We start from the raw sequence: 16,504 nt of genomic DNA, 5'->3' as shown, positions 1-16,504 counted from the left end.
CTCGAGTTCGTAGAAAAATAATTTAATCATTTTCAAAACCTCTTCTTCGTCGGCCAGATTCTTGACATCAAAACTCAATTGTCAGGGTGGAATAAAAAGAGGAAAAGTTCCATAGTTTCCCTTTTTTTTATTTATTTTTAAGTTACGTTGAACTGTAAAAGTACCATATTACACATATAAGACTGAATGGTAAATATGAAATTTAATCAACAATAACAAAATCATAAAAAGACTATTTCTCGTTTTTATTTTCAAAATCATACTACATTTTAGTGAAAATTACTAATGAAGTGAAGCAAATAACATTATATTTAACAAGGAGTGTTAGAGGCAGCAATTTTTATGATTTGTAGACATTAGGTAGTTATCAATGATAATTTTAATGGTATGAGATTAGTATAAAATTTTATCTAATAACTTATTTTTTTTTTACTAATTATATGTTAGACAGAATTTAATAAAATTGTTAGTTTCTTAGACTTTTTTATATTTAATTTCAATGCCGTTCTGTTAGTGCATGGTGGGTGAAGTGCAATACACTATTATTTCTTGAATGCATAAATCATCATTCATGAGTCATTGATTTTTAAAGCAACAAGGGTTGGATCCAACCCCACATGATAGCTACGGTAAAAAGCAGTAATCCATTCAAATTTTCACGGTTTCTCATGAGAATTAAAAAATTCACGTGCATAAAATTAAACAAGGGTAATAAAATTGTATGAAATAGCAAATTAAATGAACCAACATCAATTTTCATACTAATAATACAAGCAAATTAACATCGATTGGGGTGACAAATTTGAATCTTGGATGTGAATAAACCATAAATTTAGTTTAAATGTTAAAATTAATGTGGTTTAAAAGATATGAAGACAATAATTTAAAATTATTTTATTTAATTTAATATTTATAATTTTATACACATAATATTTAAAATGATATATTTATTATATTTTTTGATATTTACGATATTNCTATTACGTGTTAGCCAATAAATTACTATATATACAAAACAAAATTTGAACTTCTAACATTTATCTAAATGAATAAATGAATTGATCATTTAGTCAATTCAAGTTGATTAGATACTTATTATATCTAATATTATATATTTATTTTAAAAATAATTAATGAATATAAAATACAATAATTTTAAACTAATTTTATTATTTTTTAAACATCTCTAAAAAAGAAAATGGAAGCAAGTTGTTGTCTATTCCTTTGTCCTTTCACACCCATGTGAATAAGTGAAAAGCCCTCTTTACCCCTGTCTCTCAGATTAATGTTAACACACTCACAGGTATTATATATACACTTGTTTGTGACAAGGTTCCCTTGAGAACACGTCCTTTATTTATTTTCTTTCCTTAGAAAAAAGAAAAGGGGGGTATCGAAACCCAAGAAAATGGGTTCAGTGCCATTACTCCTAAAACTGCTTGCTTCTTCAATATTCTTGTTTCAGATTTGCCACCTAACAAAAGCTTCAAGCTTGAATGAAAATGAAAATGGACCGAATAGAGAGCTTGTAGGAAAATGCAACATGTTCCGTGGGAAGTGGGTGTATGACCCTTCATATCCTCTTTATGACCCTTCAAAGTGTCCCTTCATAGATCCACAATTCAATTGCCAGAAGAATGGAAGGTCTGATAAAATGTACCAGAAGTTTAGGTGGATGCCATTTTCATGTCCCATGCCAAGGTACCTTTTTTCTTCTTCTCTTTTTCTATTTATTATTATCACATTTTACTATTTTACTCACTTTCCATTCTTCTTCACCATCTTTATGTTCTGGTACTGTTTTCTGCTGCTCCTCATAGTAATAATATTAAGTCTTATGTTATATTCTCTTTTACTCTCAAAATAAAGTGTTTTTTTTTTTCGTTTTTATTACTCATTAAGAATGTATCTAAACGTGACATGACATAATTTTTTCAAACTAAGCTATATATATTTAAATAAAAAACTTTTAATAAAAAAAATAAATAATTATCCAAATCAATCCCATTTTTAAAATCAGATATTTTAGTTCTCAAGTTTTAAATTACACTAATATCAAAGAAACTATTTTGAAATTTAAAAAACTAAAATATTCAATTTTAAAAATTTGAGAACTAATTTAAATAATTATTTAAAATAAAATTAGATAAAAAATACATAATTTTTTTTTACTTTTACTTTATTAAAAAAATAATTTTCCCTTTTCACTCCAATTTTACTTTTCAGGTAACATTATTCATTTAGATATACTAGTTTTTTTTTATTGTATTATATTTTGAATTAGAAGCTACTATTAATATATGACAACAGTTTTTCTTTATGAATACAAGTTGAAGGGGGTTGAATTAATAATTAAGGGTGGAGATTATAGTAATTGTTGTGTATGTTACTCAGGTTCAATGGGTTGGAGTTCTTGGAGAAATTCAAGGGGAAGAAGATCATGTTTGTGGGTGACTCATTGAGTTTGAATCAGTTTAATTCATTAGCGTGTATGATTCATGCTTGGGTGCCCAAATCAAGAACCACTTTCAGACAAAAAGATGCCATCTCCTCTGTCATATTCCAGGTCTCTCTTTTCTTTTTCTTTTTCTTTTCTTTTCTTTTCTTTTTTCCTCCATGTGCTGTTTTATTTTTCGACAAGTGTTGCTAGTATTTTGTAACACAGACACGTTGGGATAAGACATCCAAAGTCCAACAAAAATGCTAACACAAAGATGTTATTTTATTAGTTTTTTCTATTTTAGATGCTTAATTGTATTTTTGAAATTAAACATTGAATTTAATTTTAAAGAATATTAGACAACTATTAAAATTTATAGTTATGTTATGTGTACACCAAAATCAGCCACTAAAATCAGCTATTAGTATAAAATACATGCTGAAATACAAATATATTATGAAAATAAATTAAACTACACATGTATTTATATATAAATACATTGATGGATGATTTTAGTGCCTGATTTTGATGTATAAATAGTATTTTTCTAAAATTTATTATTTTTGATGATTAATTAGTTATTAATATTTAAAAATATGAAATAAAATATGTTAGATTATTAGACTAAAAAAATTAAATTAAAAAATTGAGTTGATAGTTAAGTAATAGTAAAAAAATAAAATTTTGATGGTTTCTAGTTTCTTTAATTTTATTGTGTCAATTATTTTAATCCATTAAATATATTTTTGTTTTATTATTTTTTGTTTATCTTATGTGTATAGATATTAACCATTATTAGGGTAATTATAACTTAAAATATTAATTATTTTAGGTAAAGTATTCTTTATGTTATAATGGCCTTAAAAATATTCAATTCTATTTTGACCACAAACAACGTTAAAACTACCGACAAATGATGAATATATTCTTGAATTTTTTTTTTCTGTAATTTACAGAAAAATGTGTTCTTATATAGATAGAAAAACTTGTTAATAATGTAGAGTGAGAAAAAGCAGAAATTATTTTTAATATGAAAAAAATAGTGTTTTGGTTGAATATTGATATTTGAAGTGTATTATAATACTGTAAAAATTATTCAACATGTCTTCACGTATTATAGCACGCAGAGCGAAGCTTAGTTCAGACAAGGGGGGTTTTGGCCCCAAACTTTTTATAAAAAAATTAGTACTTTTTTAAAAGATAAAAAATAATTTAATTAATTTAAATATTTTACTATGACTTAAAGTAATCAATAAGTTCAACAAGTAACATTTTTTCTATTTTTAATAATAAATATTATAAATTTTAATATTTGTCCTTTTAACTTATTTTTTACATATTTTACAGTATATATATTCAAATTTTTATATAAAATAATAATAAAAAAATTAAAGAATTGATGCATTTTTTAAGAGGAATGCTAATATTTAAGAAGTAGAATATATAATTTTTACAACATTAACATAATAACACCTGTAGATAGTTCTTCTACTTTAATGAATCACGAAAAAAGTGAGATACAACTTTCAAAAATTCAAAAAGTTATATCTGATGAGTTTAATTTTAATTTTTTGGAACGACACCCTAGAAAATGGCTTTAAATTTGGCAATATTACCCAAATAAGAGAGATGAGATTAGACAAACTTGTCTTAAATGGAATCCATATCAAAAGCATTTTGACGATTATCCTCTATTTGTCCCCCCTCAAATTTTATTTCAAGTTCCGCCACTGACACCACGCCTCCCGAGTGTTAGCTAGAATGTTATCACGTGTCCAACACATTTTTCACGTGTTGATTTCTTAAAAAAAAAAATTCACTCATCTGTAATTATACCAAATATTTTATTTCTAACGAAAATATCAATATTTTTTCTATATAAAAAAAATTAGCCGAGAAAAAGACTATAATATCTTAAAACTTTTTATAATTAGGTTGATTTTTTAATGAATATTTCACCATTTTTATTAGTAGTATTTTTTATTGAACTAACCGTGGATATTGAGTTTCTTAAAATATTTATAATATAAATAAGACAAAAAGGAAAACTAAAAATAATATTAAGGCTTGCTTATGCCAAATGTTTGGATAAAAATAATACTCTAATAATTTATCTTTGTATGTATCTTAAAACAAAAGAAAATATAAATCTTACCTTTTTATGTATCTCGCTCCATACTAATCAATCCTTTTTCATTCATTCAAAATAAAACATGGCTCTTTTCCGCTCGTCTTTAAAAACATTACAAAGAAAGGTGTGCAGAAAATGATTGCTTTTAATTTTTTTCTTTTACCTTTTTAAAAAAAAATTAAGAATAAAGTATTGATGTAGTTCTTAATATTTGGAGTAGGTCCTAATTTTATGTTACTCTTTGGTCAAAATATATTTTTTTTTAATTTAATTTGGATGTTTATTTTTTATTTAATAAGTAATAAAGTGGGAGCAATATTTGATTTGATCGGTGGGAACCCTTTGCTTCCTGCTGGGGACATTGCTAGCTCATTGTCGGTATAAATAAATGAATAATAATTATATATATGATTTTTTTTCACTTTCAGCTTTTCTGATAAAAAGTCACTCTTTTTTTTTAATAAAAAAATTAATTATTTATATAAAATTTATAATATGTAATTTTTTATACAAACTAAAGTTTAAACTTTTCTGAAAATATAAATAGAGTAATTTGAAGAAATATTTTTTGAGCATTTTAAATTACATATGATCAAATATCAATAATTTTTTTAAAAGACTCAAATTACAAATATACCTTGTATGCATCTATAGTTCTATACTATGGCATGACTCATATTAACTCAATTCATTACAATCTACTGCTTTTCAGTTTTTTTGTTTTATATGTTTTGTTATCCATGCAAGTCCTATCAACTTCTCTTTCATCTTTATTTTTCCTTAAAAAGTTATAGGGTATTTGTGTTTTATCAAGTATTTTGCATATATTTTGTGCCATTTTCAAGCAATTGAGTATCAGCACTAAATATCTCAAATCTCTTTGTACATTTTCTTGAACTGTTAATTTTTCCAATTGGCCAAATTCAAACGTGCACGAAATTTTCATAGTACGAAAAGATAAAGATAAAAGGACAAAATTTTAGTTACCAATTATTAGGACAGACGTGGAGTCCCAGTTAACCATATATTCATTTGGTTTCAATAATGAGGAAACTGTTTTACTCACTTTATTTTCATTATTATTTTTCTCAGCTACAGTATTTTTTCCAATTCTTTGTTTTCGTCTATTTTCTACTTTTGTATAGAAAATCTATTAACTGCTTTTCGTGTCCATTTTGTTCAACCAATAGGGGCCAAAGCCTAATTAATTGCTTCATATACAAACTTTTCAATCAAATGTCTCAGTTGGCAATGATTAGAGAAAGCGATCTAATTTTTCATGCCAGTTTTTATGTTAAACCAGAAACTGTACGTAACATTATATTATTTTTTCTTTTATTTTCTTTTTTACATATTTGCCTTTTCATTATGTTAGTTTATGATATAAGTTTCCATAATACTATGCTGCCAATTTCATACTACTAGAAATAATTATACATAATTTCATGTGTTTAGTTGAGATTCAGAAGATAATAAAAAAGAGGAATGGTATTGTGTATGGTTTTCACTTTTCAGTATCTGATTAGTGATTATAGCTGGTCTAGCTCAGATTTGATGCATTTACGTATATTTAGTTCTGTAAATGCAATATTATTAGTGTAACTTACAAGTTATATGCAATATTTACATTGTGTAATTTGTCAAATAAAAATAAAAATGTTGTGGAACATTTTCAGGACTATGGAGTAGAATTATATCTGTATCGAACAGCATATTTGGTAGATCTTGACCATGAAAAAGCAGGGCGAGTTTTGAAGCTTGACTCAATCAAGAGTGGTGACGCTTGGAGAGGAATGGACGTTCTGGTTTTCAACACGTGGCACTGGTGGACCCACACCGGAAACGCCCAACCGTATGATCAATTCTTTTTTTTTTCTTAAATAAACTATCAAAACCAAAATAATATGCAAGAAATTTTACATTTTAGTACTAACAAGCAGCTCTTAATACAGAAAAAAACGAAAATGCTTGAAAGTAATAAATATTTGAAACAAATAAAAACTTATATACAGATATTTTTATATAAAGTTAATAGTTAAAAAAATTAAATAATTTAATATATTAATTAAATTATATAATATTTTTAATTATTAATATAAAAATAATTACACTAGAATTTTCGTTTTGAAAGAAAATGTCCAGTTATCAAATAATTCTATTTTTATAATAAAAATTTGTACTCGTGTCGTCACTCACATTTACGAAATCAAGGTTATTTGTTAACGAAAACAAGATTATTTGACGTCTGAATTTTTATTTTGTCAAATATCTACTTTTTTTGAGATTATTTGTCTTTCCTTTTCCTTCAGAATCTTCGTTGTCAGTTTTTCAACTTTTGGATAGCATGGCATCTTCCTAGTTTCTGTGTCTTTTTTCATAAAAAGAAACAACTACCTCTGTATCTTCATATCCATATTCAAATTTTAATGGTAAAATAATGCAACTTTATTTGTTGAATTTTCAAAAAAATTGATGGCAGGTGGGACTATGTTCGAATTAATAACAAGTTGTACAAAGACATGAACCGTATGGTTGCATTCTACACAGGACTAACAACATGGGCGAGGTGGGTTGAGACGAACATAAATCCATCACAAACCAAGGTCTTCTTCTTAGGCATTTCCCCTGTGCATTACCAGTAAGTTATTCATTTCTCCTTCACTCTGCTTCATTAATCCATCACTTAATTATATTTTACTGCCCTAAATTTCTCAACATATATACGCTCTATAGCTTCTAAAATTTAAAATTTCTCTAAACTAATTCCATATTTTTCTAAAATTAGGGGGAGAGATTGGAATCAGCCAGAAAAGTCATGTATGAGTCAGACAGAACCATTCTTTGGGTTGAAGTACCCGGGAGGGACACCAATGGCTTGGACTGTGGTGAGCAAGGTGCTTAATAGAATAACAAAGCCAGTGTATTTCTTGGATGTGACCACTCTCTCACAGTACAGAAAAGATGCACACCCTGAAGCCTATAGTGGAGTTATGGCTACAGATTGTAGCCATTGGTGTCTACCAGGTCTTCCTGATACTTGGAATGAGCTTCTTCATGCTTCTCTTGCTGCTTGAAGGCCAAAGAAAAAGAAAAAATACACTTTGAAAACTTTGTTTGTTAGGTCAAAATTGTTCTGGAACAGATCTTTATGTGTGAGATATTACGTTGATGGTGGTTACTTCTATATGAAAACATCTTCATGTAAAAATGGTAGTGTGAACTGTTAGATGGTTTGATATATTTAATTGAATATACTTGGCTAAACCATCTAACAGTTCGTAATATCATTTTCAAATGAAGATGTCTTTGTGAAAATGATCACCTACGTTGATTTTATTCTTTTTATTGTTGGATAGGATAGAATATAAACCCAATGTAAATGGATTGGGTTTTGCATCATATCCAATAATAAATAAAGGATAAATCGACGTAATGTTTTATACTGTGTATGTATACGTAATAGTAGTAATTGTTAGATGAAAACCAATTGTTTTCAATTCTAGGGGACATTTAATTTTGCAATTTGTTGGTTTAAGTGGACAATAAGTAGGCTTGATGCTCTAAATTGTAAATGTAGATTATTCTAGCAGAAACTTGCCTTGCATTGTACTATTGTAATTGTTTTCTTCGTCGACTGTCAATAATAAATAATGTAACTTAGTAATCAAATTTATTTTCACAATCATAATTTACAGAGCCGAAGTGATTTTTCTTATCAATATCTTAGTGTCTAGATTTTTGAGTAACAAATGTGTTTTAAATTCAATTTCAGAGATGTAGAATTCAACTTTTAAATTCAATTTTAAAGCCTTTATTTTTATAGTCTCTCTTTTCTTCACAAATTAACATAGATGTAGAATTTAAGCGCATCAAGATTAAAAGCAAGAAAGGTAGAACTTGAGGAGAAAGCAAATATGCGAAGTGAGTAAGCAAAGTAAAATGCACATGGAAAAAAGACCGGAGGTTTAGCTCGTGGATTTTAAACATTTTTTTACCGGCTTAAAGAGTAAATAATTATTTTGGTTTTCGAAAAATTTTAATTTTAACAAAATGATCAAAATAATAATGATAAAATAATTTCCAAAAATATATTCTTTTTGACAAAATGATTTAAACACTAGTCAATAATTATTTTTTAGTCAATTGTTAAAATTTTTATGACATTCCTAATCTATCCTTAATTTTATTTTTCTTTCAAATATCATCAACGTCACCTTTATTTTTCCTATTCTATCCCACTACTACCATTTTATATTGCTGCTCTTATTTATTTTCATCGTCATCAACTTCTATGTCACCCAATCTTACTGTCACTATGCATTACCCTATCCACCACTGCTCACTCATGGCTGGAATCATCATCAATAATAATAAATAAAAATTGAAAGGAAGAAACAAATTGAAAATTGAGAGGGAGAGAAAGAATGACAGAAAAAAATGTCCAAAAAATATGACACCGAAATAGTAGCTAACGGTTCAGCCTCCACCCATTTGGCGTAATAATCAATGGCTACAATTAGATACTTGACCTGTCCCAGGGCCATTGGAAAGGGCCCAGCAGGTCGACTCTCCATTGGGAGAAGGGTCGTGGAAGTTCGCCTTTTGTCGGTGTGTTGTGGAAGTTCACCTTTTATTGACATCTCCTGCATTTCTTAACGGACTCGCAAGCATCAACCATCATGGAGGGCCAGTAGTAACTAGCTCAAACAAGCTTCCGAGTTAAGGATTTCCCCCTAATGTGGTGTCCGCAGCACCCCTCACGCACTTCTCTCAAGACATACTCCGTTTGATCGGGCTGCAAGCACTTCAGCAAGGGTTGGTTGAGCCATCTCTTGTATAGCTGCTCTTGTACCACTGCGTATTTGGCATCCTCTCTTCTCACAATGCAACCTTGCATATTTTTTCTCATTTTTTGGAAGCTCCACTTCCTCGAGAAAATGTTGGATCGGGCTGATCCAAGAAGGAAGTTCCTCTTGACCTTGGGTCAAGTAAAGGGTCACCGACAACTCTTTTACCAAGCTTTGGATGAGAGATCGGTTTCTCGTTCTAGGCTTGGTGCTCGCCAATTTTGACAAGAGGTTTGCTTTAGCATTTCTCTCTTTGGATGCATGTTGAAGCATTACCTCTTCAAAATCCTTGCACAATTGTTTGGTTTTTTAAGATATTTTTGCAATAACGGGTCTCAAGTTTGGTATGTCCCATTCACTTGAGCTATCACGACCTTACCTTCAAGCTTTGCCGCCCCGACCTCTTTGGCTAGGATCAAGCCGCTGATTTTAGCTTTGTATTTGGCTTGGTTGTTAGAAATCGGAAATTTGAATTTAATAGACTGCTCATAAGTTAAGCTTTCTAAAATGATCCCAGCTCCTCTGATTGCTTGGTTGAAAACTTCGTCTACATGGAGCTTCCACCGTGTGCTCGGGACGTAGGGAGCATCTCCGGTCACTTCAACCAAGAAATCAACCATTGCTTGCGTTTTGATTGTGTGACGGGGTTTGTACTGGATATCATACTGAGACAATTCTATTGCTTAGGTCATCATTCACCCCACTAGGTTTGGCTTTTGCAAGATTTGTTGGATAGCTTGGTCGGTTCATAAGGTGATCGGGTGCCCTTGAAAGTATTGCCTTAACCTCCGAGAAGAGATCAACAAGGCAAATGCTAATTTTTCTAGCCTGGTATATCTCAGCTCCCCTCATTGGAGCACCTTACTTATGAAATATACAGGCTGTTATTGCTTGTTCTCTTCCTTGACCAGGGCAATCGCCATGGCCTCTTCCGTGACTGTCAGGTACAGGTACAAGGTCTCCCTTTCTTTTGGTTTACCGAGGACTGGTGGCTCTGACAAGATTTTCTTGAAGTAGTTGAAAGCTTCTTCGCAGGATGGGGTCCACTCGAAGGCCATCCCCCTCTTCATTAAGTTAAATAAAGGTAGCACTTTGGTTGCCAAGGCGTCGAGGAAATGAGATAGAGCTGTCAACCTCCTTGCTAGTCTTTGTACGTCCTTTACGCATCCAGGGCTTGTCATGAGAAGAAAGGCTTCACACTTTCCCGGGTTGGCTTCTACTCCTCTCTATGTGATCATGAATCCCAGAAATTTCCCCGCTTCCTTGGCAAACACACACTTCAGGGGGTTTATCCTCATGTCAAAGATGAATTTCAGGTCAGTTACTAGGCTGCTCGGTTCGGCCATCTTCACCGGTATGTCATCTATGTAGACCTCTTCTGACTTGCCGATATGGTCCCTGAAGACTTTGTTCATCATCATTTGGTACGTTGTCCCCGCATTTTTAGTCCGAATGGCATGACCTTGTAACAGTAAGTCCCTCCTGGCCTTATAAACGCCGTCTTGTCCTCGTCAAGCCGATGCATTAGAATCTGGCTATATCACGAATATGCATCCACGAAGCTTAAAATTCTGTAGCCCACTACTGCGTCTACGAAGACATCAATGTTAGGAAGGGGAAACGAGTCATTGGGACACGCCTTATTGAGATATGAGTAATCAACACACATTCTCCACTTTTCATTCGTCTTTTTCACAAGCACCACATTTGAGAGCATGTGCAGTAGTCGAGTTCTCTAATGAAGCCAGCTTCGAACAAGCTAGCCGTCTACTTGGCTACCTCGTCAGCCCTCTCTAACGACATCTTTCTTTTTTGCTATGCAACAGGCTGACTTCCCGGCCAAGTGATGTGACATGGTGCTGGGGTCTATCCCTGGCATGTCGGCTAGAGTCCAGGCAAAGAGATCTCTATTAGCTCTAATAACATCAGTCAAAGGTTCCTTTAACTCATGGGGGAGGATACAGTTCTCGAACGTGAACTTATCCTCCGTGTTCCCTACCCAAAATTTTTCCAGGTCACCTTGTGGTTCAAGCCTTGGGTGCTCGTCGACCTTACCGTCGAGGTCCGCCAAGAACACCCAGCTGCCTCCTTTGATCTCTTCCACAATATTAAGCTAGCATTGTCACAAGCAACCGCCATTTCCAAGTCTTCCTGGATCAATACCACCGATCTGTTGTCCACCGCAAACTTCATTGTCAGGAGCTTTGTGAAAATATTAGCCAACAGTTCGTTAATGGTTCTCCTTCTAAGGATGATGTTATACGCCATAGAATCCCTCAAAACCACGAACTCAGCCATTGCAGACTTCCTGCTCGCCCCGGAACCTACGCAGATCGGTAGGATAATAGAGCCATCGGGTTTGATGTAATTGTCACCCAACCTTATGACCCCATGACGGTGGTCCTTGAGGTTGATCTCTTTGAGCCCTAGGGCATCGAACACATTTTGGATCATGATGTTCAAATCAGCCCCTGCCTCCACCAATATTCGTTTGACCAAACTAGTCCCGATCCTCATCGTGATCACCATTGGTGGGTCTTCAGGAAGCTCGTCACACCAGCGGTGCCCAGGGCCAAACGATATCTCAGGGAGTTCTCTGGGAGGAACCTTATGGTTTCCTGAAGACACGGCTAGCACCCTGGCGTCTTTTTGCACCGTAGATCTTAACTTAGGTGGGGCATTTCTTCCAACCACCACATTTACCACCACCATTGGGTTTGTGTCTGGGTTATTAGGGGGAACTTCCTCAGAACGCTCTCTCTCCTTTCTCCTTGGTTCACGAATGAATTGTGAGAACTCCCTTAGCTTTTCTTCTCGGATGGCCTGCTCCAGTGCATCTTTCAATTCGAGACAATCCCATGTTTTGTGCTTGAAATCCTTGTGATAATCACAGTAAAGGTTTTTGTCCCCAACCCCCTCCATATTTTTCAATTGCCTCTCTGCAATTTGCTGGTAGACTTCAGCTATGAGAACGGTCAACAGAGTGTAATTGGTGAACTTGCCCACCCGGAAAAATGGTCTAAACGATTTTTCGGATGTCCCTTCTCTTGATACTTCTCTTGGATTTTCAGCGTTGCTCATCTGGCAAGCTGGTGGGTTGGCTAGCTTCCCCTTGTTGGTGGCTACCACTTAGCTGAACTTCTTATTGTTGATATACTCTCTTGCCACATTTTGTATTTCCTGCATTGTCTAGATTGGTCTGGTGGTCAGGTGCTTTCTGAAGTCCTTATTTACCAGACCGTTAGTGAGGCACAGACTGGCCACCGAGTCCATGAGGACATCAATTTCCAGACATTCATAATTAAATCAGTCAAGATATTTTCTCGTCGGTTCGCCGACCTCTTAGGTCACTCCTAGCAGGTTAATCGGGTGTTTCGCTTTAGCGATTCAGGTGGTGAGCTGTGCTAGGAACTTCTGTGTGATGTCTGCAAAGGCGGTGATGGACCCTTGCGGATGGGAATTGAACCAACGAATCGCCAATCCCGCCAAGGTCACGAGGAACGCACAGCATCTAACGGCGTCACCCACGCCTTCCAAGTTCATTCTAGCTTCAAAGGCCGTTAAGTGCTCTTGTGGGTCCTTGGTTTCGTCATACCTCATGTCCATTGACTTGTTGAAGTTCTTCGGCTGGCGGAACTTAATATGCGTTTGTTTTTAGAGATAGGACATAACATGACACTTAGACAGGAACAATAGGACGGTGACACTAAAAATTATCTTTTGTGTATTGTGTTTGGATACAATGTATAAGACACTAATGTAATGTTTAGTATTATGTTTGGATACACATGGACAAGACTAAAATATTATATGAAATTGACTAAAATAGCCATGTGATTTCAAATTTTCTAAATCAAGTACAAACTAATTTAATAAAGAATGAGAGTACGTAGGAGTACAGAAAGAACTTGAAAAAATATTTGAAGAGGCAAAAAATTTTAATAAAAAAATATATAATAATATTTATATTAAAATAAAATTTAAAAAATATAATTATTTTATTTTTAGATTTATTATTAGTATTTAGGAATACATATGGTTAAGATTAACAAAAAAATAAATCTATATTTGATTAATAAAAAATTTTGTTTAGATTAATAAGCCAAATTAATTTTAAATAAAAAATCAGTTTTAAAAAAGAATCCGTTTTTACATGAAAAAAATTCGTTATTGCACATAAAAATATATTTTAATTTAGAAAACCAATTCTTTTTTATCTAAAAACTGATTTTTCTTTTAAAAAACTGATTTTTCTTTAAATTATATAAAATCAATTACAACTTATAAATTATTTTTTTAGTATTTTGAAAGATCAATTTTACTTTTGATAATATTTATCTTTCAAAAGTTTCAAGACTAATTATTTTTATTACAAATTAATAATATAATACAAGGTTAAAATAGTATGGAAGTAAAAATAATAAGAAGAAAAGAATTATCCACCCCAATAAAAAATTCTACAAAAAGGAGAGAGTACCTGAAAAAGAAAGAGATAGAGAAAGAGCAAGAAGAAGAAAGTACCTCTCTGAGAACAACGTAACAGGAAAAATAAGAAGGGGTAATAGTGGAATAAAAAAAATATATATAGACAAAAAGCAAAAAAAATTTATAAAAAAGTCCCTGTCCACTTTTTCAAATTTCGTGTCCATCATTGTCCTTCGTAAAAGAGTGGACACAAAAGTATAAAAAATTATCTCGGAGACAATGTATTCAGTGTCCATGTCTCTGCTGCCAAACACTTTTTAAACATGTGTTGTCCATGTCTCTGTGTCTTGCCTCTAAAAACAAACGCTACCTTAAGGATGGATGGATGGAAAGGAGTTGGCGTTCTTCTGATTTCTTTGACGGGGATCGGGTGCGTAAAAGGCTCAAATGAGCCTTTAAACGTGAGCGAGAGTCCCGGCTATGCTCGGGATGGTAGCGAACTCTCACCGCCAATTCCCTCTACAAGTTCTGCACCATGTGTCTGAGCTCCTACATGATTCAAGAGCTGTCATTGCCAGTACCCTCAAACGGGCACTTTTTCGAAGATCGGGCATGGGAGTCGCCTTGGTGAGAGGGGATCCTTTGACATTCTTGGGAGGTTCCCAAGCTCACTCTACTCCTAGGGCGGCCCCCTAGATGCCCGGTAGCACTTCTCTCCTTTCGTATTTCATCTATACAAGGGATAAACTGAGTGTGAGAGTAGAAATTTTGCCGAAAGAGAGACCACATTGTTGTTATTGCTGCTTCTTCTTTGGCTCCTGTCGCATCACGTGTATGGTATAAAAATCAGACTTTGCTAGGCAAACAATAGTTTTTGTGAACAATGTGAACATTGAATTCTAAAATTGGTCTAATAAAATAAAAATACACTACACCCCAATTTACTCACCTAAATCTTAATATTAGGATAACCATCCGTACACCTAGTAAATTGAATATCCGATATATCCATTGTTCATATTGTTTAGTATTTCCATTGTCTACATATATTTTTCCATAAAAATCTCACATAGATTGTTTGATTTGTTATTCCATTAATTTGGATTTTACAGAGAGTTGTACTCTACATGAATGTAATACTTTTTTATTAATAATATAAAATACCAATTTTTTACTAAACTTAAAATTAAAAAATATAATATTGGGAATTTTTTAATTTTAATATGGAGAGAGGGTTGGTACATAACAGGGTGATAGAGGTATATGGTGTTTTATCAGGGTATAAGGGTTGCACAAGACAAATCGGACCGTCCGATTGTAGGTACTATAATTGGACGGATCGAGTACAGTAATCGGACGGCACAAAAAACCTAGGTCCAATTTGTGTACCGGCTCCATGTGGCACGAATGCAGCTGGGCTCCGGTTGGCTTCGATGCTTCCAATAACCTTTGGAATGTTACCCCCCTCCCAGTAGCATCCTTTTCACCCTCACATACAAATTTCTCTCTGTTTGCTCCCCAACTCCACAACCATCTCCATTTTCAGCCGTTGCTCCATTGCTAGACCACATACTAGCTGGAAAAAAAATTTAAACACAATGCCAAGAAAACCAAGAATTAAAGAAGTGAATCAGCCAGAACTTCACATTGTTAATTATTTTGGGCATCCAAATTATGTAAGTTTTTGTTATCTAATATTTTGATTTAATAAAAATAATAGTGATAATATTAGATTTTAGGAACAATATTATAGTAGCAGTAATTAAATGTATACGGATGGTGTGATTATTGTTAAGTTTAGGGTTTAGGAATAGAGTAGAATTAATTAGTTTATAAAGTATGAATAATTTTGATTAGTAATGTGTTTTGTTTTGGAATGAAATGTATGACTATTGTTTATTATGTTTTGGGTGGAATGAATGAAATCGATTTATTATTATTAGAATCTAGTTTTGAATGGTCTTGAGAAATAGTAGATCTGGTACAAGTGTGACTACCATTGTACCTACTTATCTCCCAACAGTACTTCTTCTGCACTTTGGTAACCCTGATCAGCCAATCACAACCTGCACCATATTGTGTACATTTAATATAGAATATCGTCGGTTCCGACTCATACACCCGATAGTCTACACCTCTACGGATGGTATAATCCTTCATTGCCTTGATTACTACCTCCCTCGAACTGAATTCCATTCCCATTGTGAATTCCCCATCCACCACAATAGGAAGCTCTGCTACAATCACATTGCAAGATATATATTCTTGTAAATAATAATAGTCTATATTTTAACAGATATAATTATAGTCTATATTTTAGCTATTTTATCTACATAAAGAACTAGTAAATATAATCCATACAAAAGAAATATTAACTAATAAAATAATCAAATGCATGTTACACAAATTATAATTCACAAATCATATATTTTACTCTTCTGACCTTATTGATCTACTACCCCAAACTATCACATAGCTATCTTTCTTTACGTACCTACATTCATATATTGAGGAAACTCAGGTGCATGCATAGCCTCCAAATCCAACGACCACATGAAAGAAGGCTTCTGAGACGGTTGTTGGTTTGCCAGTGCATTTGTGACCTCCGCCACATCTACGTTCATAGTGCCGTCAGCTTTGTCTTCGTCTTCACCCGGACCA

The 16,504-nt window shown here is 32.8% G+C and overlaps 2 protein-coding genes across 2 annotated transcripts; one reads left to right on the top strand and one right to left on the bottom strand.

Annotated features, from left to right (window-relative positions):
* The first annotated feature begins 1,338 nt into the window (after positions 1-1,338).
* Positions 1,339-8,240, top strand: LOC107478050 (protein trichome birefringence-like 39). Its single transcript, XM_016098171.3, has 5 exons — positions 1,339-1,701; positions 2,395-2,566; positions 6,248-6,423; positions 7,051-7,209; positions 7,357-8,240. Exons 1-5 carry the CDS (start codon positions 1,409-1,411, stop codon positions 7,643-7,645), a joined length of 1,089 nt encoding a protein of 362 aa, XP_015953657.1. The 5' UTR covers positions 1,339-1,408; the 3' UTR covers positions 7,646-8,240.
* Positions 8,241-11,413: 3,173 nt separating this feature from the next.
* On the bottom strand, positions 11,414-12,499 carry LOC127745463 (uncharacterized). Its single transcript, XM_052258201.1, has one exon. The coding sequence runs from the start codon at positions 12,497-12,499 to the stop codon at positions 11,414-11,416; it is 1,086 nt and encodes a 361-aa protein (XP_052114161.1).
* Between the last annotated feature and the right edge of the window lie 4,005 nt (positions 12,500-16,504).

Source organism: Arachis duranensis, chromosome 3, assembly GCF_000817695.3.
Source record: "Arachis duranensis cultivar V14167 chromosome 3, aradu.V14167.gnm2.J7QH, whole genome shotgun sequence".
NCBI lineage: Eukaryota > Viridiplantae > Streptophyta > Magnoliopsida > Fabales > Fabaceae > Arachis > Arachis duranensis.
This window is presented reverse-complemented; position numbering and strand designations above follow the sequence as displayed.